Consider the following 21,936-nt stretch of genomic DNA (forward strand, 5'->3'; position numbering starts at 1 on the left):
ATTCATGGCGACCCAATGTGTACAAATGGGAATCGCTCCATAGGGCTTTCAAGGCTGTGACCTTTTGGAAGCAGGCCTGCCTTCCCATGTGTCTCTGGGTGGGTTTCAACAACCAACATTTCAGCTAGTAGTCGAGCACTTACCTGTTTGTGCCACCCAGGTGGTGGTGGTGGTTGTTGTTGTGTGCCTTCAGCGGATTCCGACCCAGACCGTCCCTATTATTTACCCGAAATTCAAATTTAACTAGGTGGCTGCTTTGGAAAAGTCTGGCGGTTCTGTCGTGCCGAGGCCAGCGGAGCCCTAGGTTCAAACTCACTTAGGGACCTCATGGCCCTAGGTGGCAACTCCTTTGATCTGTCTGGACCTCAGTTTTCCCATCTGTGAAATGAGAAGTTCTGGCTGTTTCCCTCTGGAGCTTGGACTACGCCCCTGATGAAGGCACACGGATTAATCTCTGCGAACCTCAGTTTCCTCATCTGCAAAATGGGGATGATGATGGTCCCTATTTCTAGGAGGATGAATTGTAAAATGTTTACTTTTGTGCTGGGGGGGCGGGGCCCAAGGGGCGGGGCCTTCCCGGCCAGGCTCACGAGGAGGGGCAGAGTCAGACCGCGTCAGCCGACAGTGGCCAATGGTGCCAGGGGGCGGGGTCTGCCGGGCAGGGAGGGGCCGGAGGCTGGCCGGCTGCTAGAATTCCCCGGCCATGGACGAGCCGAGCCTCCTGCGACGCCGCGGGCTCCAGGTGAGGCCCCGCACCCGTGGGCGGGCGGGCAGAGGGCGCGGCCATGTGGATGCGGCCAGGGCGCCGGGGGCGGGGCCTCCGCGGGGCACGGGGAAACTGAGGCCGGGATGGGGGGCGCTTCGCTAGCTCCCTCGGACCATCTGCTTCTAAAAGTGCTTTTACTCTGGGAGGAGGGAGGGGCGTCCGTATTTGACATATGGGGAAACTGAGGCTGGGAGCATAGCGTGGGAAGAAGGGGCTAAGGGTTTTGGCTCCCCCCAACCCCCTCCAAAGCTGATAATAAAATCAATAGCAGCCTGAGCACGCACCATATGTTCATTGCTGTATTAATACTATTATTAATGACATATCAATACTAATATGTATCAACTCCTGCCTTGTGCCTTCGCTGCGCCGCCGCGGTCCCCGCCTCAGCCCACCTTTAAGGTGACCCGAGGAGGTTGGGACTGTGCATTCAGACGCCCATTTGTCAGATAAGGAAACTGAGGCTCGGGTGTGGAGGCTAGTAGCCAGAGGTTGTGCAGCCAGTATTCAATCCTGCGTTCTCAACCAGCCCCACTCGGGGCACAAGCCGCTGTCGACTGGCTGTGTGACCTGGAGCACTCTTGCTTCTCCTGGCCTCAATTTTCCCATTTGTCATACGACCCCTCCTTTCTGACACTGGCCCCTCGGGTTTGTGTTTGGGAGTCTGCGTTGCCCGGAGGTAAGAACATGGGCGCTAAAGCCTGCAGGTGCCTAGGTTCGAACCCTGGTTAGGGGCCGCGTGACCCCCAGCGTGGCAACTCCTTTGATCTCTCTGGGCCTCAATTTCCCCAACTGTGAAATGGGAATTAAAAAGTTCTGGCTTGAACCACACCCCTGAGAAGCTACTGGGTTTGCGGGTGGGGAATCTGGGATTCATCGTTTACCTAACAAGCATTTATTAAAGTCCTACTGTGTGCCCGTCTGGGAGAGGCTGGTAGATGTTCTAGGCTCTCTGGGGCCTCCAGCCTGGAGGAGAAGGGGACGTGTGAGCAGCAGCAACCCCATGGAGTGGTCAGCTGTGATGGAGGTCGCTCAGGCGCTGTGACGGCCGAAGGAGGTGCCTGACCCAGGCGCCTGGGGCAGCGGAGGCAGCCACGGATGGCCGGGCACAGGGTGGGGTGTGTATTTGGGGAAATGAAAGAAGATGAGGGAGGCTGGGGCCTAGAGGATGGCGCAAAGTGAGGCTGGCACGGGGTTGAGGGGACGGATTGGCCTTGAAACTTCGCTGGCTGTGGGGCTACGAACTGGGCCAAGGCAATGGAGAACCATGGGGGGCTGGGGGAAGCTGGGGAGAGTGTGGGCAGGGCTGCAGTTTAGAGATCTCCGCGGGTGTAGCGGGCCGGGAAGGGTATCTGACTAGAGGGGCTGTGGCCAGAGGTCGGGGTGGGGAGCCTGCGTGGGAAGGAGGGGGCGGGGTAGGACTAGCGAGCAATGGGGTGTTGTGGGGGGGGCCCAGGCCGGGTGGAGCCCCAATTAGACTCGAGCCCGCCCGCGGCCTCTTAAAATAACCAAACCGCCCCCGGGGAAGCAAGTAGGGGCGCTACTGACGTCAGGAAGAGGAACCTGGCACATGGGGGGGTCGTTCTTTGATGATGAGTCCCACATTACAAAAGGGGAAACTGAGGCTCAGAGAAGCATAACCACCTGGCCAGGTATCACAGCGTGTAGGTGACAGAGTCGGGATTGAATCCAGGTTGGTCCAGCGCCCCTCCAGACCAAGCCTAGTCTGGTCTCCGTGGGGGGTGGGGGGGGAGCAGCCGCGGGGTGCATAAGGACATGAAGGGATTGGCCAGGCGGGTGAGGGCCTTCCAGGTAGAGGACATGCACTGCAAAGCCTAGAGGAATCAACCTGTACTTGTATGTGGAAACTAGGGGCTCTTTCCTAAACAGAGCTGGGTGTGTAAATGGGGTGACTCAAGTAGGTGACAAGGACCATCTGCTACAAGGTCTCAAGCACCCATTGAAGAGACTAGACTTTCTTTCTAAGGTGATGGAGCAAGGGAGGACATGTTCAGATCTGGAAGCTGGAAAGACTCCTTTGGGGCTAGTGTGAGGGGGAAAATGAGAGTCTTGAAGGCAAAGGGGGAGCCTGAAACAGAGAACCAAGTGGGACGTGATGAAAATAATAAAATAATAGAAGTATGGGGTCGCCATGAGTTGGGGGGGGCTGACCAGACAGTAGCTAACAACAACCAAAGTAATAATAACTACTTATCTTAACTGGGGAAACCCTGGTGGCGTAGTGGCTAAGAACTAAGACTGCTAACCAAAAGGTTGGCAGTTTGAATCCACCACATGCTCCTTGGAAACCGTGTGGGGCAGTTTTTTTTTTTTTTAATCTTAACTGGTACCTACAAATGCTAAGCACTATATATGCGTATAATCATCCTAACAGCCCAAGAGGTTGGTGCCATTATTAAGCCTATCTGCACTGGGTTTTTTTTTATTTTATTTTACAGAGGAGGAGACTGAGGGTCAGAGAAGAAAAGTAACAGCCAGGAGGTCAGGAACCTGGATTTCGAACCCCACCAGGCACTTGAGGGTACACAGATGTTGAGGGCCTCTGTCTTTGAGCAGAAGCTGCAGACTCAGGCTTCCCCTAACTGGCACCCCAGTTACCTGCCCTGGGAGGACCCCGGCAAATCAGATGGCAGCCTGCCAGCTGCAGCCAATCAGATTTCCTGACTGCCGAACTTTACCAAAAGTTGAAGAGTCAATTCACAAAAGCCCGAGAAAGTGCAGTGGACTGAAGCCCAGGACTGATCAAGACAATAGATCTTGATGACCTGGCCAATTAGGGCGTGGCAGTGTGAGGCATACAGGGCAGGTCCCGGCCTGCAGACCCCAGTATGGGGCCTTGTTCTTCCTAGGTTGGCTTAAGGAAGATACCGGAAAAAAATGTTTTAAAACCAGATCCCCAAACAGGATATGGGAACAGAGACAGCAGCCAGAGCTTGTGTCTCATTGGGGCCTGGACTTTGGTGCCTGCTACTGGGGAGGCTCCCTAGAAGGGCTGTATTTTAAGGGGGCACTGCTTCCTCATGGGTGGGTTCTACTCCTCCTCCAGGAAGCCCTCTGGCTGGTCGATGTGGCCCCTGCATACTTCTTTCTCCCTTCTCTCCAGCTGTACCCAACCTCCTATGGGGCTTTGTATCCCAGGGGCTGAGTGCCACCACCACACTTCTGCTCCTGCTGCCCCAGTTCTACACCCGCTCCTCCAGGAAGCCCCTTGGGTGCCTCCAGCCTGGTCTCTTCCTCTGCCCTCCCCTAACTCCTCCAGTTTGGGGAATCCATGCTCTCTGCTCTGTCTCCTCCAGACTGGGGGTCTTTGGGGTTTGACTGAGGCTTTGGGAGGCTGGACAGCATTGCCCAGCCTAGCTGTGCACAGATGGGGATGCGGTAAATATTATTTTTATGGGTGGTTCTAGGGGGTTTGCGCCCCCACCAACCCTATTCCAGCCTAAGGGGGTGCCTCCCCCTGGGAACGACAGCTGGCAAGGAGGTGTTTGGGGGCGGAAGCAGATGGTTCCGGGAGCAGAGGGTCCGGGGGCGGGGTCCAATGTCCATGGCTTTCCCTCGCCTCCCTCTATGGCTTTACATCATCTTGTATTTTGGAAGCAAATCTAAACTGGTGGTTATTATTAAACTCACAAAATCATAGTCTTGGCTCTGATTTGTTGAGGCCTCCCTGAGTGCCAGGTCCTGAGCCTGGCACTCAATTTCTCCCAGGACTCTATGTAATTTGTCTGCTTCCCCGATGAAGAAACTGAGGCACTGAGGGGTTAAGTCACCTGGCAGAGAGTCACACAGCCCAGATGTGGTGAATCCACACTGGCAAGCAAGGACTGTGGGGTTTGGAAGGAAATGGCTGGACCCCTGAGTTCCAATCCCAGCTCTGCCCTATTTCACATTGGGTGTGCATGTGGGGGGAGGGGGCAGGAGTTGGTATAAAATCCCACAGTGATTGGAGGGGGCAAAAGGAGACCCTAACGGTGGTGGTGGTTCCTGAGCCTGTAGCTTCTTGCCCTGTACTGTAGGTAGTGAGCTCTCCATCTCCAGAAGTATTCAGGCAGACAGGGCGACCTCAGCGTGGCAGGTCAACCTCCTCCCACCCTGAATGGCTCCGTTTTCTGAAAGCTGGGTAGCTGGGGTCGGGCCTCGGAAGATAGGCCGGGTCCCTACCAACCCCTCCTCTCCTCCCTAGACCAAGCCAACCCCTCCCGCACCGTCGTCCCGTGCCTGGCGGCTTCCGGCCCCCTCCGATTGGCTGCGGGGGCGTTGACGTCACAGGTTGCCATGGTGAACGCCCCGCTTGGGATGTGGGCAGCCCCAGGCCCACAGATGTAAAAATAGTCTTGTGTCCCTGACGCCAGCACCCCGGTGGTGGCGGTAGTGGTGGTGGTGGTGGCGGCCAGAGACTCGGATTCCCGGCCCTCCCTCCGCCGAGAGACATAGGCTGCAGGCTTCCCTTCAGGCCTCAGTTTCTCCAGCCTGTAAAATGACCCTTGCCTGACTGTAGTGGGCAACTTAGTCAAAGTGGTCAGTATAGCCCAGATATCAGGATGGCTTCCGCGGAGGCCCTTGCGGGGTTCCACAACAACAATAGTAATGGCTGATCATTCTTACCCCAGAGTCATTCCTATGTTACCTCCAAATTCCAACGCATTGCCTTAGAATCGATTTCTACTCACAGCAACCCTATAGGACAGAGTAAAACTGCCCCTGAGGGCCTCCAACGCTGTGAATCTTTACAGAAAGAGATTGCCACATCTTTCTCCCTGGAGCGGCTGGTGGGTTTCAACCGCTGACCTTTTGGTTCCATAGCCAAGCGCTTAACCACTTTGCCACCAGGGATCCTCACCTCCAAGTTACCAATGGGGAAGCCGAGGCATGGAGAGCACAAGTCACTTTCTCCAGGTTGCATGGCCAGGAAGGGACAGATAATAGATCTGATCCTGACTCTAAACTTGTGCTCCAGGACCTTGGAGAATTTAGAAACTCTCTTGGGTAAGTTGTCTGAGGTGGACTTGGGGTCAGAGTGGACCCCATGCCCAGGGCTTTCTGCCCTGCATGTGGTGGGGGCATCCAGGGGAGCTGTAGGTCACAGGGTAGTACCCTTCCCCCTACAGGCCACCCAGGACCCAAATCTGCACAGTTTTCTGCAGAGCGTGGGGAGGGAGTGGCTTTCAGATCTCGGAGAGACGAGCCAACTCGTGATCTATCTTTCCTCAACAGATTATGAGGATTTAGCGGCTGTTGACAAATTTCTTTATAAATACAACTAATTTGTTACTTTGTTGTTGTTAGTTGCCATGGAGTTGACTCATGGCCACCCAGTGTGTGCAGAATAGAACTGCTTCCTAGGGTTTTCAGGGCTGTGACCTTACAGAATCAGATTGCCTGGCCTGACTTCGGAGGCACTCCTGGGCGGATCTGAACTGCCAACCTTTCCACTAGTAGTTGAGAGCTTACGCATTTGCATCACCCACAGACAACTGGTTATTTTAAATAACAAAATTATTTTTAGTGCAAGTGGGGTAAGAACTGGGTGGGGAGGTAGATTGGGAGTCTGGGAAGGCTTCCAGGAAGAGGAGACACTTTAGCAGAGGGATGAGCCGCAGTTAACTAGGGGCAGAAGGGAGAGAGGGAGGTCCTGGCAAAGGTCCTGAGGCAGGGCTCAGCCCAGCATGTGGGGCAAGCAAGAAGAAGGTTTTTTCTGAAGCTGGGTGAACTGGGGGCTGAATGGAGGGAGAGGCAGGTGGGGGAGCACAAAGGGCTTGTTTCCTGGGGGAATAACCCTCATTTTCGTCTCATTTCAGAAGGAGCTGAGTCTGCCACGCCGGGGACGTGGGTGAGTTCACCTTGGGCCTGGGGGGCTTTTGGGCTGGGTGGGGCTCTGTGGTTCTGGGTGCAGATATTTCAGCAGCAGCCACCGAATTGTGAATTTATTTAATGATTACAGCATTGCCACTCACTTTGATCTTGCCTTGGTGTTTGCAAAGTACCTCACCAGGCCCTCCCATGGGAGGCCAGTGCCAGTTTGCAGATGCAGAAACTGAGGCACAAAGGGGCTATGTTACCAGCTCAAGGACATTCAGCTTGGGAAGGAAGGAAACTTGTCTGGAATCCAGAGTCTACACTGTAGAACTCCAACCGCATTATCCTAGAACCAGTATGCATGCCTCCTGTGACAAGGAACTCACTGCCTCACAGGGAACCCAAACTCAAAACCCACTGCTGTCTAGTCGATTCTGACTCATAGTGACCCTGTAAGACAGAGTAGAGCTGCGCCATAGGGTTTCCAAGCTCTAAATCTTTATGGAAGCAGATTGCCACATCTTTCTCCTGTGGAGCTGCTAGTGAGTTCAAACCACTAATTTTTCGGTTAGCAGTTGAGCACTTAACCACTCTGCCACCAGGGCTCCTTCATGGGGTATGAAATTCATCTCCTTCAGGGACCACATCACTGTTCCTCTAGGTTGGCATTTTCGGATCCCGAAGTATACAGAACTTTTTGTTCAGTGCCTTTGCCCATTTGCAGATGAGGAAACCAAGGCCCAGGAAGGGCGAGAGAATTGTGCTGGCTGGTGGTCTTGGTCCCTGGCTGTCGTAAATGGTTTGTGCTCAACTACTAACTGAAAGGTTGATGGTTCATAATCCGTGGTGACACGGAAGAAAGGTTTGGTGATCTACTGTGTAGGATTATAGCCATTGAAAATCCTATAGAGCACAGTTCTACTCTGAAACGTATGGGGTCATCATCATTCAGAATTGACTCAACAGTTACAGGTTTGGTTTTTGGTTTGGTGGTTTTGCAGGTGTGTGAATACAGACATCCACTCCTTGGGAGTCATGTTTTCTTGGGCTGGGGGTGGGAATTCCACTGCCCTTCAATAAAATCATTCAACAAACATCTTTTGAGCGCCTACTGCTTGCCGGGCCCTGTTCCAGCACTGGAGACATGGAGACTAGTTAATCCCAGACCTTGCCCAGACCCAGGTCTTGTGGGGGAAGAAATTAAGAGACACTGAGAGGGGAAGGGGGTTGGTTTTAGCCTGGGTGATTTGGGGGCCTCTTAAAGGAGGTGATGTTTGTGCCAAAATCTGGAAGAGGAAGAGGAGCCGGCCAGGTGGAATGTCTGGTGGGAACAGCATTCCAACAGAGGGAACAGCATGGGCAAAGGTGGGAGGTGGGAACAAGCTTGGTGGGAAGTAGCATGGTGGCCAGGGTGGCTGGAGCAGAGTAAGCAACAGCAACGGGGAGACGGAGAGAGAGGAGAACGGGAAGTCGTAGGAGTCAGATGAAGCTTTGAAATCCTATGGTGGGGCTGGAGTCAGAGTGGGTCCCAAGCTCAGGCCATGTGCTCATTGATGGAGTCGAGATGGTGCAACTGGTGGGGAGGGCCCTAAGGGCCCCAGTCCTGGTGGTGCTCGGACATTGCCCTGAGGGCAGGCCCTGACCCCGGCCTTTGTGCAGGCCGGAGAGATGGTGGTGGACAGCGAATCAGTTGGACCTCGGGGGGCAAAGTCCCGGGTCACGGGACAGAACAGGGCCAAAGGCTCTCTGTGGGTTGCCCACTCCCTGCCATTTGCTCTATGCCCAACTGGGTCCTCTCTGGACCTCCGGTATGCGCTGGGATAATGAGGAGACCCGCCGTGCTGGACCCTGAACGTCTCGCAGAGGGACTGGGGGAGGGATAGGGGCGTGGTGACCGCAGCTCTGGGGTCCAAGAGCTTTCCGGGGCAGGGGGGCGGGGCTTGGGGCGTGGCCAGGGGATGGAGCAATAATACGGGCGGAGTAGGCACTGGCCGCCCTTTCTTTCCGGCCTCGCAGCCAGGCGTTTCCAGACCCCGCGGCCTCGGCGTCCCGCAGACCCCCATCCCTCCTGCGGGCCGGGCCTGCGCGCAGGTGCGGGCACCGAGCCCCGCCCCGAGGCGGAGAACGCCCGTCCCCCGCGCCCCTGGCTGCCCAAACCCTGCGCCGCGTCCTCCGCACCCGCCAGGCGTGCAGTGCCCGCGTCCGCGTCGGTCAGTCGGTCCCTACGCGCCGCGGCCAGGACTGACGAGCTGCGAAGGGAGCGTCGGTTCCCGGCCGCGTAGACGCGGCCCCGGCCTCGGCATGAAATCCCGCAGGGACAAGCTGCACATCCCGGCGCTGACCCTCGAGTGAGTTCCGGGCTGGGCGGGGGCGGGGAACAGTATGACGGCGGGCCTCCCCCCGCGTCGCTGTTCACGCACTGCCGCCTCCAGGAAGCCCTCCCGGGCCATCGGTCTGGCCCCGCCCTCGAGTCCTGCTCAGAGACCTAGGATCCCGGGCCTGAGCCTCTTCTCCCTCCCCTCGGGTCTGGGCGCGCGCCGTCCACCGCCAGGCTCACCGTCCCGGGCCTCTTTCTTTGCAGTCTGTCTCCGAGCAGCCAGAGCCCGGCCCTGTTGAGCCCCAGCAGCCCCTGCAGCCCCTGCAGCCCCTCTCTGGGCCTGCACCCCTGGAGGTGAGTGACAGCGTGCGGGGGCAGGGCCCGGACCTGCCCCGGCTCTCCCTCCTCTGGTGATTCACCTCTCTGAGCCTCAGTTTACTTCTCCATAAAATGGCGCCGCAGTCTACACTGAGGCCGTCTTGGGGAAATTCCATGTTCAGCCACGGCCAGGAAGGTACCCCATCTGACAGGTGTCTCTGAGGCAAGACCAGAACCTGAGCTGTTGCCCAAGGACTTCCCCAAGACAGGTGCTGGGTTCCCAGGCCTCTCAGGACCTTCCTGGTTGAATCAGCCTGGTCTGCCCAGCTGTGACCTCAGGGAGCCTCCCCATGCCCAGCTCAGCTGACCAGAAAGCTCCTCCCTGTGAGCACACATGCACCCAAGCCTGAGAGTCCAGCATTGGAGCCCCGGACATTGAATGGAACAGGCAAAAAGGGGTGGAGGGACAGAAGGACCACACTTGACTGAGTGCCAACTATGTACCAGGGGCAGTGTGTTTTGTCTCCAACCACAGAAGGGAGACATTGTTCTCCAGCCAGTTCCCCAGCTGAGGAAACTGAGACTCGGAGAGGAGATGCCACTTCTCCTGCTTCAGTACATCTGAGGGCCAAGCATCAGGGCCAGCTTTGCCATCCAACTCTGTTAAGGGTTGAGCCACCCTGTGTGACTGGATCTCAGAATCTTGCACCTGTATAGGAGGGATGATCAGGGTTATTGTAGGCTTCTTGCAAGGTTGGGATAAAGGTTCAGGGAGGGGACAGATATGAGGGTCTGTGCTACCTAAAATTTGATTCCTTTTCAGTCATTCACACCTTAGTATAAATGCTCAGACTCTCTCCACAGGCCTTCAATGGGTAGAAGAAGGAATATTATGGAGCCTAGAGTGGGTGCTGGGGAGAAGGCAGTTACCTTTAGTCAGTCAACAAGTGCTTATTATAGGTACCTACTGTGTGCCAGGTGCTGGGAGCATGGCTTTGAACAAAATGAACATGGTGTCTCCCTCAATGGAGCTGTCAGTCTTCCTGGAGAGGTTGATGGTGATCAAGTGAAAAGATGAGCAAGATCTTTTCAGATAGGGCCTCTAGGAGGAGGTTATCTTTGAGCCAAGACCTGGGCAGAGGTAGAGGAAGAGAGCTACCAGGCAGAGGGAACTGCGTGTGCAAAGGCCCTGTGGCAAGAACTAGCTTTTTAAAGCCCCCATGGCTGCCCTGGTGTAAGAGGGTCAACTGAGGGCAGGAATGGCAGCGGCTGAGGCAGGGAAGTAGCTGGGGCAGGATCTAGGTAGGAGATGGTGGGGCTTCAACTCAGGGCCTCCAATGGGATGTAGGGACCGCTGTTGCCCCATTTAGCAGGGATGTAAACTGAGGCACAGGACCTTCGAGTGTGTTGCCCAGGGGCACCCTAGTAAGGAATGGCAAGCCAAGTGTGACACTGAGTCCTTGGCCTCAACCCAGATAAGGAACTGAGTGATGAGGGGAGGCATCCTTGTGTGGGATGGTGGGGTTGGGGGGGCCACTGGCAGCTGAGAAGAGTTTGGGGCTCTGAAAGAGGCCTCCCGGGCTGCCTCACCTGCCACCAGGGGGCAGCAGAGGCACATCACCTTAAACCAGGAGAGGAAATGAGTCCTGGCCTCCTCTGTTCCAAGCACCTAGGATGAACCCATATCCATCCTTGTGGTCCTCCTAGGCCTGGCCCCTGCAGCCTCCCCGCCTTCACTCCCACCATCTCCCTCTTGCATTTTCTGCTCCAGCCATGGCCTCCTGGCTGTTCCTTCAGAATGCAAAGTGGTTCAGCCTCAGGGCCTTTGCACGTGCTCTACCTCTGCCTGGAGCTCCGTTTCATTTCTTCCTTTCTTTATCTGCTTATCTGTCAGCTCTCTGTCAAACCCTCAGTTGAAGAGTCTTCCCTGACCACCCCTGCCCCCAAAGTCCCCCAGGCCCCATTTATGTCCATTACACCCTGTTCCCTCATCTGGCCCCGGTCATGGTGTGAGTTCATATTTTCTTGAGTGATTATTGGGTGGTGGTTTTTCTCACCCAGAAGTTTGTGAGCCTACATCTGTCTTGATCATGCTGTGTTGCTGGGGCAGAGCTTAGTATACAGCAAGCGCTCAATTAATGCATGTGGTCCAGATAAATGGAAAGCAACTGGAGAGGCACAAAGTAGGAATGAGAGGTCTCCTCTCATTGAAGAAAGTTGTAACTGGGGCCCTCAAGAACAAAGACGTGACAAAGAGGCCATTCCAGGCTGGAACAGCAGAGTCAGGAGTGTGTTCCCTTTGGGGCTTCAAATGCCAAAGGTGGGAGGAGTTTGGATTTTCTATTGAGGATATTGCAAGCCTTGCAGAGTGTGGGGCCGGGATGGGTGTGGACAGTGCACGCATAGTTGGAAAGAACTGGGGTGGTCCAACCAAGGAGGGGCTGGGAGTGGTCGTCTGTACACCCACCTGGGGCTTTTCCGTTTGCATAGCTATTAGCACAGAGAGAGACAGAGCCTGAGGTTACAGAGTGGGTCAAAGACAGTTGGGACCTGAGTCCCAGGAGAGGTATTCATCCAGGAGCGTGGCTTTGCAAGAGCAGCAGGGAGCCGTGGTGGGTGTATGAACAGGGGAAGGGCATGATCTAGCGGACGGTGGCTCCGCCAACCCATGGTCACAGACCTCTGGGTTGTGTTGTTCTGCACAGGGGGAAATGAGGCCAGATGGGCGTGGGAGACGCAGCTGCTGGGGATGCCAGGGCAGTGGGCATACAGGGGGCGTGTAGGTAGTGCTGGGTGGCAGTGTGCCTGGGGGTGTGGGGGCAGCTCCTTTACTGCATGCATGCAGAGGTGTGTCCCTATACACATACACATTGGGAGGGGACATCTCATGGGCATGAGTCTGCCTCTGTCCCCGCTTGGGTCCCCATGCTTGTGGGCATCAAAAACTCACCATGGCCCCGGGATCCTGATTTCCCCAGACCTGCTGTCTACACCCCATGTCCCCTTCCTCCACCGTGGGACTCAGGCTAGATACCTGGAGGCTGTCAGTGACTCTTTCTGTCCCTTATCCCTCATCTCCATGTCCAGACCTTCAGCACGGCCAGTCCCTCAACCCCCCAAAAGGTCTGAATCTACCACCTTTATTCTATGGCCCCACTCTGGCCCAGGCTTCCATGTTTCCCTCCCAGATGCTGTCCCAGCCCTTGCTTGGCCTCTTGCCACCTCCACTCCTAACACTGACAACTCCTGCTCCCCATGGCAGACATGGGGGTGTTTAACAAACATAGACTAGATCATGATCCTCTCTTGCTGACACACCCTTCATAACTCCCCGTTACTCTTACAACGAAACTGCAGCCCTCAAGGCCTACCTGACTGGCCTGCTGGCATCTCCCCTACAGTCCTGACACCTCAGGGCCTTTGCATAGGCTATGCTCTCTGCCTGGGACACTTTCTCCATGGCTGCCTCCTCTTACTCATTGTCTAGGCTGTAGTGTCACATCCTCACAAGAGGTCTCCCAGTTAAGTCACCCATCACCACTGTCACCACACCTTTTCTTTCCTCCACTTCCAAGTTCGAAATTGTCTTGTTTATTTAATTATTTCCTTTTTACTTTCCACCTCCCCCATGAAACTAGGAGCCCCTTGAGGGCAGGGATTTTGCGTGTCCTAGTCTGTACTCGACTCGACGGCAATGGGTTTGGTTTTGTTTTTTTTGCTTTTTGAGCCTATGCTGGGGCCCTAGAGTCCAGCATAGTGCTAGGCACACAGTAGGTGCTCAGAAAGTGTTTGTTGAGTGAATTAATGGCCAGGTATGGGTGTTCAAGCCTGGCTTCTTAGGTTCCTGGCAGGTGTTCATAGGGAGACACCCAGGAAGTTCTGGACCACAGGGCAGGGACACCTGGGGGTGGCACTGGACGTGGAGGGGACAGGTGGGTCTGGGGAGCAACGCTAGTGGGGAGAGGGATGGGCAGGTCAGGGGAGAGGGTTGGGAGATGGCGGCATCCCCTTCATTCCTTGATCTCCCTGCTTGTCTCCTGTTCTTGGATGTGGTGCCTGGGCTCTAGCGTCAGGCCGGGGTCAGTTCCCAATGTACCATGTGGCCTAGGAAGGGATTGCCCTCAGGGTGACGCTGTCCCCGACTTCACAGCATCATCAAGAAAGGAGGAAGCATTAATTCAGTGCCTACTGTATGCCTGAAGGAGCCCTGTTGGTGCAATGGTTAAGCAATCAGCTGCTAACTGAAAAGTTGGCAGTTTGAACCCATCCAGCAGCTCCACAGGAGAAAGACCTGGTGATCTGCCTCTATAAAGATCAAACTCGTTAAAACCAGACCCATTGCTGTTGAGTTGTTTCTGACTCATAGCAACCCAATAGGGCTGAGTACAACTGTCCCTTTAAGGTTTCAAAGGCTGTAAATCTTTACGGAAGTGGACTGCCACATCTTTTTCCCACAGAACGGCTGGTGGGTTTGAACCTGGTGGGTTTGAACCGCCGACCTTTCAGTTAGCAGCTGAGCACTTAGCCACTGCACCACGAGAGCTCCTTTCCATAAAGATTACAGCCTAGCAAACCCCATGGGGCAGTTCTATTCTGAAACACATGCGGTCTCTATGAGTCGAAAATCACCTTGACCACACCTCGCAAAAACAACAGCTGTATGCTTGGAGATATTCCTCCTTCCATAGAGACTTCCATGGTAAAAAAGTACCGCATCCCTAGCCCCAAACCAGGCCCATGATTCTATTCCGTTTTCACAATGGAGCCAGGTTGTAGATGGAGAAACCGAGGCCTGGAAGTTAGTTTGTTGCTAACATTTATTGAAGGCTTACTAGGCACTGTTGCAGGTGCTGCCCGATCTCTGAGTTAATCTTGTGTAATCCTCACAGAGGAGCCTGGGTGGCACAAACAGTTCACAGTCGGCTGCTAACCTAAAGGTTGGCAGTTCAAACCCACCCAGCAGTGCCAAGAAAGAAAGGCCTGGCAATCTGCTTCCATAAAGATTACACCCAAGAAAAACACTATGGGGCACTTCTACTCTGTAACACATGGGGTGCCATGAGTCAGATTTCCACTCCAGGGCAACGGGCTTGTTTTTTTAAATCTTCATGTCATTCATGTCAGCCCACATTTCCTTCTCATTTAACAGATGAGCAGACTGAGGCTGGAGAGGTTCAGTTTTGGGTCACACAGGGGTCTGATTCCTGACTACCCAGGCTGAAGCCCTTTCCCATCATATAGGGGCAAGATGCCGTGACTTAATTCAGCAAACACTCCTCTGTGCCAGTGCAATGCTGGGGTATACTGGGATCCCCAAGAAGGGAACCCCTAGGCTTGGGGCAACAGAGCCAGCAGACACCTCCAGCCCCGTCAGGTTAAGGTTCAGGTTTGAGTGGACGGACAGCTAGGGGTGTGTAAAAGGAATCTTGGAGGGCTTCCTGGAGGAGGGGGACGCTTGATTTTTGTCAGGTACGAAGGGCCTTCTACAGAGTGATCCCTAACCCGTTGCCGTCCAGTCGATTCCAGAGTGATCCAGCGGGAGAAAAAGCCTGAGCCAGGCAGAGGTTGCTCGGTGGATCTTGAGTGCCTTGCTCAGAGATTAGTGCCCTGGGGCGGGGAGGGGCAGGCGTGATTGGATTTACTTTTTAGGGGACTGCCAGCCAGCACCCGCCCCCGCCCCTAGCAACGCCCCGCCCCTGCCGGTCGCGGCCCTGGCAACATCCCGCCCCCATCGCTTGCGGCCTTGCAACGTCCCGCCCCTCCGGCCGCGGTCATGGCAACGCCCCGCCCTCGCCGCCCTCGGCCCTGTAGCGTCCCGCCCCTCCACCAGCGGCCATGGCAACGCCCCGCCCCCTGGCCGACACGTGGGTCCCCCAGGCCCCGCCCCCGCCCTCGTTGGGCCCGTTCCCAGCCGCGCGCCTGGCGCGCGCTTCCTCCTCCTTCCCCCGCCCGCCCCCTGCCCCGAGCGCGCGCCGCCCCCTCCCCACCGCGGGACCCTGCTCCTAGGTCGTGCCCGCCGGCCAAGTTTCGCAGCCGGCGCCCCGCGCCTCCTGAGTCCCCGGGCCTCGGGCGGTGGCGGCGGCGGCACAAAGGGAAGCGGCATGTCCGACCCCAGCTACTGGACCGCCGTGGCGGCGCCCGGCCACCGGAGCCGCTTGGCCAAAGGTGCGCTGTTGCAGCGCTCCAAGAGGTAGGGGCGCGGCGCGGGCACAAGTGTCTCTGGATGGCGAGTGGGGACCTAGCGGGCCAGAGTGCGTGGCGGCAGGAGATGGGGGCGTCCCAGGCACCCTCCTTTTGCACCTCCCCCATTTCCCGAACTGGGGCTCCGGAGCCTGGGGTGTCTCCCGGTGCAGGGGTGGGACTGGAGAGATAGTGGTGACTTGAGGCTGAGGCTGAGTCAGGATTTGAACTCAGGTCTCTAGCGCTGGGAAGAAACGGGGACGGGGTTCTTGGAAAAACTGAGGCTGGTCTGCCCAGGGGGCACAGCCAGCGGAAATGTTGGCTCAGAAGCAAATATTTCCTACACAAGGCCAGCGTGGGGGTGGTTATTAGGAGTTCAGATCACGCCCGGCATTTGATCTCAGGCCCCTCTGAGCCTCAGTTTCCCCATCTGAAAAGCAGAGAGGCTACGAGGGAGAGCTGTAGACTATTACCAGGCTTGAGTTGGAGTCCCAGCCTGGCTACTCCCAGGCTGTGTGACATCAGGCAGTGCCTCAATTTCTCTGTGCTTAGTTTTCTCATCAGTGCAGGACTGGAGGGGGGTGGAGGGGTAAGCTCAGGCTCTGAAGAGCAGAAACAGGGTCGTTGGGCTTTCTGGGTGGAACACAGGCAAAGGATTAACAGTGGGACCAGCTTCGGAAAGGCTGCAAATTCCGAGTCCAGGTGCTGGGGAGCCACAGAGGATGTGTGAGCAGGTCAGGGGTGGGGTGCAGGAATCTGGTTCCAGGCCCCGCTTTCTGCAATATTCTCATTCTCTCTTGTGTCCTGGGTACCACTCTGGTGATTGTTGAATTGCAAAGCTAGAGGTTTAGCTCAGGGAGGGCTGAGCAAATGTTCAGCACTGGTTATATGCTTGCGGAGTGAACGGATGAGGCCCAGTTCCCCTTTGAGACCTCAACTTTGGCTGTGTTTTCAAGGAGGCCTCGCCTGAGAGCCAGAGGGAGGGCAACCAGTATTTTTCCCAAATGCTGCTGGAAGCAGCAGGGCTGTGGTGTGCAGCATGGGAGCGAGGCCCCCAGTGAGGGGCCTGGTGAGGATGTAGAGGACGGGGTGTGGGCAGGAAGTTTTGCAGGAACCTTCAGGTTTCACTTTTGCTTCTTCTGCACCTCAGGCGGGGGAATAGTCCAGAGGCTGTTGACATCTGAGGGACTCAGTTTCCCCAACTGAGAAATGGGTGCAGTTGCTCTCATTCCCGCCTGTGGGGCCTGTTGGGGTTGGCACCTGTTGGTGGCTTAATTTTCTCAAGAAGCAGCTGAATTCTCTTTCTTCACTTATTCTAGTCCGTGAGCGCTGTCGGGAGAAAGACAGCAACATATGTACATACTCCAATTTCCCCGGGGCCAACAGGTCCCTCCCTGGGCGGCACAAATGGTTAAGCACTTGGCTACTAACCAAAAGGTTGGCAGTTTGAACCTACTCCGTGGTGCCACGGAACAAAGGCCTGGCAATCTTCTCTGCAAAAATTATAGCCAAGAAAACCCTGTGGAGCTCAGTTCTACTCTGTAACACGGGGGGTTGCCATGAATTGGAGTCAATTTGATGTCAACAGGTTTGATTTAGTTTTTTAGGCTCAGAGCTGAGCGCAACCCAACCAGTGTTTGGGTGTATTGAATCTTCTTTCCATCCCTCCAGATCTGTGGTTGTTGTTGTGTTAGTTGGTCAGGTCGATTCTGACTCATGGCGACCCCATGTGTTGGAGTAGAACTGCTCTGTAAGGAGCAGATTGCCAGGTCTTTCTTCCGAGGCACCTCTGGGTGGGTTCAAACCACCAACCTTTTGGCTAGTAGTCGAGCGCTTAACCATTGTGCTACCCAGGGACTCCCTCCTACAAGGTCTATGGATTGGGAAACCAAGGCTCACACAGACATTCCTCCCTCCTTCCCTGCCTTTCCAGCTGTGTCCCCATGTCACCTGTTGACCACTCTCCCCTTCCCCTTGCCCAGCACTGCGTCTTCCTCCTGGGACACCCTTTTGCTCCCTGAGGCCCCAGTGGCCCTATCTCTCTCTCCCTTCATGGCTCTCGCATTGCGCATAGCTGCGTTGGTGTTGGCGGCTAGGGCTGTGTGGGCTGATGCCTTGTAGAGGGAGCAAGCAGAGCCGTTGCTGGGTAACTGCGCTGGGGGTGGGAGACATGTTGCTCCTGATTTCCCTCTGCCAGGGCGGGCACAAAGAGGAGTGGTTGGGCCTGGGGGTCTGGTAGGGAACTGGGTGCAGAGAGGGAAATGTAGTGGCAAAAATTAAGCAAAACGGGAAGGACCAAGGACCTAACTGTACAAGATGTTGAGGTTAGGATTGTAGTTGGGGCAGATTGGCATTTAGTGGCGGGGGGGGGCTGGGGGGGGGAGTCCCTGGGTAGCATAAGTGGTTTGTGCTCAGCTGCTAACCTAAAGGTTTGCAGTTCAAACCCACCCAGTGGCACCTCAGAAGAAAGGCTTGTCGATCTGCTTTTGTAAAGATTACAACCAAGAAAACCCTATGAACAGTTCTATCCTATGACACATGGGGTAGCTAGGAGTCAGAATTGATTCGATAGCAACAAGCCTTTTTAAAGGAGAGTGAGGGGTTGTGAAGAGACTGGGGCAGTAACCCAGGAAATGGGTGCATGGAATGGAAGTGGTGGGGAGCCTCAACCCACCTATGGGCTCTGGGATCTTCTCCACCTTCTGCCTAGGAGCAGTCCTTTGGTGCTTCTGGTCGGGGTAGCAGTGCGGGCAAAGATGGGAGGGATAGGATTGGGAACACTGCAGCAGAGGCTGGCCAGGGGCTCCTGGCCGTGTGCAACGCCCCCTACTCCACCACCCGCTAATAACAGTCGTAGTAGTGGTTCAGTGAGAGAATTCTCGCCCTCCACGTGGGAGACCCAGGTTCGATTCCTGGCCAGTGCACCTCATACATAGCCGCCACCTATCTGTCAGTGGAGGCTTGCATATGGCTGTGATGCCAAACAGGTTTCAGCAGAGCTTCCAGACTCAGACGGACTAGGAAGAAAGGTCTGGCCATTGACTTCCAAAAATCAGCCAATGAAAACCCTATGGATCACAGTGATCTCCTCCACATCTGATGGTGGGGGTGGCACAGGACTGGGCAGCGTTTCTGTCCATGGTGCTTGGGGTTGCCATGAGTCAGGGCCAACCTGACGGCCCCTAACAACAACAGTCACGTCAGCAATAGGTCATATTTGTCCAGTGCTGGGCCTTGAAGACTGAGCTAAGGGCTGCGGGCAGTCACCTGGTGGGCTGAGTGGGCAAAGTGGGGCCCAGTTTCCAAAGCTGGCTGCACGTGGGCTCCAGGTTGGACACCAGGACTTCTGAGGCCCAGGGCCCGGTGCAGCCCCTGACCTACCCTCCCTACACACAGTTGCCGCAGCGGGAACCGCAAAAGCCTTGTAGTAGGAACGCCCTCACCGACCCTCTCTCGGCCCCTGTCGCCGCTGTCGGTTCCAACGGGTGAGTTTGAGGGCACAAGGTGGGTGGGCATGGCATTCCGCCTCCCACCCCCCTGACTCTGTTCCCCTGCCTTGTCCGCAGCAGGCAGCAGCCCACTGGACAGTCCCCGGAACTTCTCTGCCGCGTCTGCCATCAATTTCCCCTTTGCCCGGAGGTGAGTGGTGGCCAGCTTTGGGGGACAGTGGTGGCCCAGCTGGCAAGGGGACCCTGAGGGACATGTGCTCGGTGGCAGGACCCACTTTCTCATTCCCCTTTTCCCCTCCCCTGACCGGCCATCTCTCCCTCTGGCTTCCCACCCCTGCAAACGCTCGGCCACCTGCAGCCACCTCCCACGCAGTGACAGGTAATTTCCGTCAGCTCCTGGGGAGGCGGAGGAGGGGCACTCGGTCCAGTTCAAGTATCATTTATTTACCAAAAACCTTCATTCACTCCACAAAACCTTGATCGTACACTTACTGTGTACCAGCACTTAAATTTTACTTATTTGTTCAATAATATTATTTAGTGCCTACTGTGTGCTGTGCCCTGTGTTGGGGGCCAAGCGCATGGCCATGAACAGGAGGCTGAGCTTTGGCCCTTGGGGTGTCCTCAGTCTGCTGGGGGCAGCCAGCCTAACCAACTGGGCAGCTAAAACCCAGAGAGGTCACAGCTTTGATGGGGGGCATAGTGGCAGCTGGGTCAAGGAGGATTTCCTGGAGGATGAGTCTTGCTTAAGGTCCTCTTCACAGCTTTTTCAGACAAGGCCAGAATCCCTCTGCCTCAGTGTCTACCATTAGTTTGTACAAACCATGGGGGCAGTACCTTCTGACTGTTCTTGTTCCCCCTCCAGGGCAGACGGCAGAAGATGGTCCCTCGCATCCCTCCCATCATCTGGCTATGGAACGAACACCCCCAGCTCCACCGTCTCGGTACCTGCAGCCCCACCTTAGCAAGGTGGACAGGCAGCAAGGGAGAGCCCAGCCTTGGCCCTGAGGAGCCCCCAGTCTGGGAGACATAGACAGCCCCAGCCTATGGAGTCAAGGCCTGGCCAGCAGGGGCAAGCACGGAGGGTTTCCTGGAGGAGGGGTCATTGGAGCTAGAGTTCTGAGGGCTGCATAGGGGTCATGCAGGAGGAAGTATGTTACCGTCTGAGGGGCTGACAGGCAGCCTAGGTTTTGCAGGACAGAGTGGAGGGGAGAGCAGACATGGAAGGCTTTCTGGAGGAGGGGGGCATTGGAGCAGGTGTTTTGAGGGATGCATAGGAGTCATGCAGGAGGAAGTATGTTACCATATGAGGGGCTGGCAGGCAGTCTGGGCCTTGCAGGGAAGATCCAGGGGCCTGGCTGTGATGCTGACCATGCACCCACGGCCCTGCCCCCCCAGTCGAGCTCATCCTCCCGGGAGCGCCTCCACCAGCTGCCCTTCCAGCCCACGCCGGACGAGCTGTGCTTCCTGTCCAAGCACTTCCGCAGCTCAGAGAGTGTGGCTGATGAGGAGGGTGGCCGCTCGCCCCGCCTGCGCCCACGCTCCCGCAGCCTCAGGTGGGCCTTGACTGCTGACCTTGGGCCCCAGCCCCTCCCTACACTGGCTTTGGTTCTGCTTCCACCTCTGATCTCCCACCCTGGGCTGAGTCTCAGGCCCCAGATCATGAGCCAACCCTCCCCTCTTCAGCCCGGGCCGCACATCGGGGAACTTCGACAACGAGATAGTCATGATGAATCACGTGTACCGGGAGAGGTTCCCCAAGGTGGGCATTGCTGAGCGGCTGGGCTAGCCCCAACCCCCAACATGACTCGCTGTCTTTCTACTTGTGTCCCCCATCTGTCCATTTCTGTCTTTCCCTTGTCTCTGTCTTGAACACTTTATCTGTGCATGTTGTCCCCCATCTTCCGACTCCCCAGCCCCCATCCGTCCCTCAGTCTGTCTCCCCGACTGTGCCTCTCCTGCCCTTGTCTATCTGCATCACTCGCTGGTCCCATCCTTTGATGCCGACACCCCCATCTGTTCCCACCCAGGCCACAGCACAGATGGAGGGCCGCCTGCAGGAGTTCCTGGCGGCCTTCGCACCCGGCGACCGGCTGGCGCTGGCCGATGGCGTGCTGGGTTTCATCCACCACCAGCTCGTCGAGCTGGCCCGAGACTGCCTGGCCAAGTCGGCTGAGGCACTGATCACCTCCCGCTACTTCCTGGAGATGCAGGAGAAGCTGGAGCGCCTGCTTCTGGATGTGCGTCGGGGGAAAGGGGTCCCGGGCAGGTGGGGCAGAGCTGGGGGTCCTGTGGGTGACGCTGCCGTCTGCCTGCCCCCAGGCCCACGAGCGCTCAGACAGTGAGGAAGTTGGCTTCGTGGTTCAGCTTGTGCGGAAGCTGCTTATCATCATCTCGCGGCCAGCGCGGCTCCTCGAGTGTCTGGTGAGTCCCTTGGCGTGTGGCTGGGCAGGGCCCCCCAACAGTCCTGCTGTGTCAACACCCTAAGATCCACAAGACAACTCTCATCATGGAGAGCTTTGAGAGGGACACAGGATGCTGCAGGGCTGGGAGTGGCTTCCTGGAGGTGGGGTGGGGAACTGAGTCCTGGACAGCTGGAACAGCAAGTACACAGAGAAAATAGCATGTGCTGCAAAGGCCCAGACAGAGGGTACAACATATGCAAGGAGTTGAAACCTAGACAGAGGGAATGCCATATGCACAGAGGAAACAGCATGTGCAAGGAGTCGAGACCTGGTCAGAGAGAACAGCATGTGTACTGAGGGAACAGCATGTGTACAGAGGGAGTAGTATGTGCAAGGAGTTGAGACCTGGTCAGAAGGAACAGCACGCATGTGCAAGGAGTTGAGACCCGGTCAGAGGGTACAGCATGTGCAAAGGCTCAGTGGTACGATGTGGCCAGTGGCCTGGCTGACTGGCTCCCCTGCACCCCTAGGAGTTCGACCCAGAGGAGTTTTACCACCTGCTAGAGGCGGCCGAGGGCCAAGCACGTGAGGGGCATGGCATCAAGACAGACCTGCCACAGTACATCATTGGGCAGCTGGGCCTGACCAAGGACCCTCTTGAAGGTGAGCTGGGGTGGGAACAGG

At 56.2% G+C, this 21,936-nt stretch overlaps 1 protein-coding gene across 12 annotated transcripts in view; it reads left to right on the forward strand.

Moving 5' to 3' along the window:
- The first annotated feature begins 693 nt into the window (after nt 1–693).
- The window catches only part of MAST3 (microtubule associated serine/threonine kinase 3), a 38,674-nt gene continuing 17,431 nt past the window's right edge, over nt 694–21,936 (forward strand). Inside the window, exons 1-11 of one of the 12 annotated variants that reach the window (XM_023552224.2) lie at nt 694–742; nt 6,586–6,617; nt 18,795–18,883; nt 18,965–19,037; nt 19,206–19,226; nt 19,713–19,791; nt 20,246–20,403; nt 20,534–20,609; nt 20,878–21,087; nt 21,170–21,271; nt 21,783–21,915. In XM_023552224.2, coding sequence (XP_023407992.2) covers nt 704–742; nt 6,586–6,617; nt 18,795–18,883; nt 18,965–19,037; nt 19,206–19,226; nt 19,713–19,791; nt 20,246–20,403; nt 20,534–20,609; nt 20,878–21,087; nt 21,170–21,271; nt 21,783–21,915 — 1,012 coding nt within the window. In that variant the 5' untranslated portion in view covers nt 694–703. Of the gene's footprint in view, nt 743–6,585; nt 6,618–8,645; nt 8,932–9,164; nt 9,255–15,282; nt 15,409–18,794; nt 18,884–18,964; nt 19,038–19,205; nt 19,227–19,712; nt 19,792–20,245; nt 20,404–20,533; nt 20,610–20,877; nt 21,088–21,169; nt 21,272–21,782; nt 21,916–21,936 lie in introns of those variants that run through there. The other 11 variants (XM_023552226.2, XM_023552219.2, XM_023552220.2 and 8 more) reach the window with 11 other exon arrangements.

The sequence above is a fragment of the Loxodonta africana genome, chromosome 3, assembly GCF_030014295.1.
Source record: "Loxodonta africana isolate mLoxAfr1 chromosome 3, mLoxAfr1.hap2, whole genome shotgun sequence".
Classification (NCBI taxonomy): domain Eukaryota; kingdom Metazoa; phylum Chordata; class Mammalia; order Proboscidea; family Elephantidae; genus Loxodonta; species Loxodonta africana.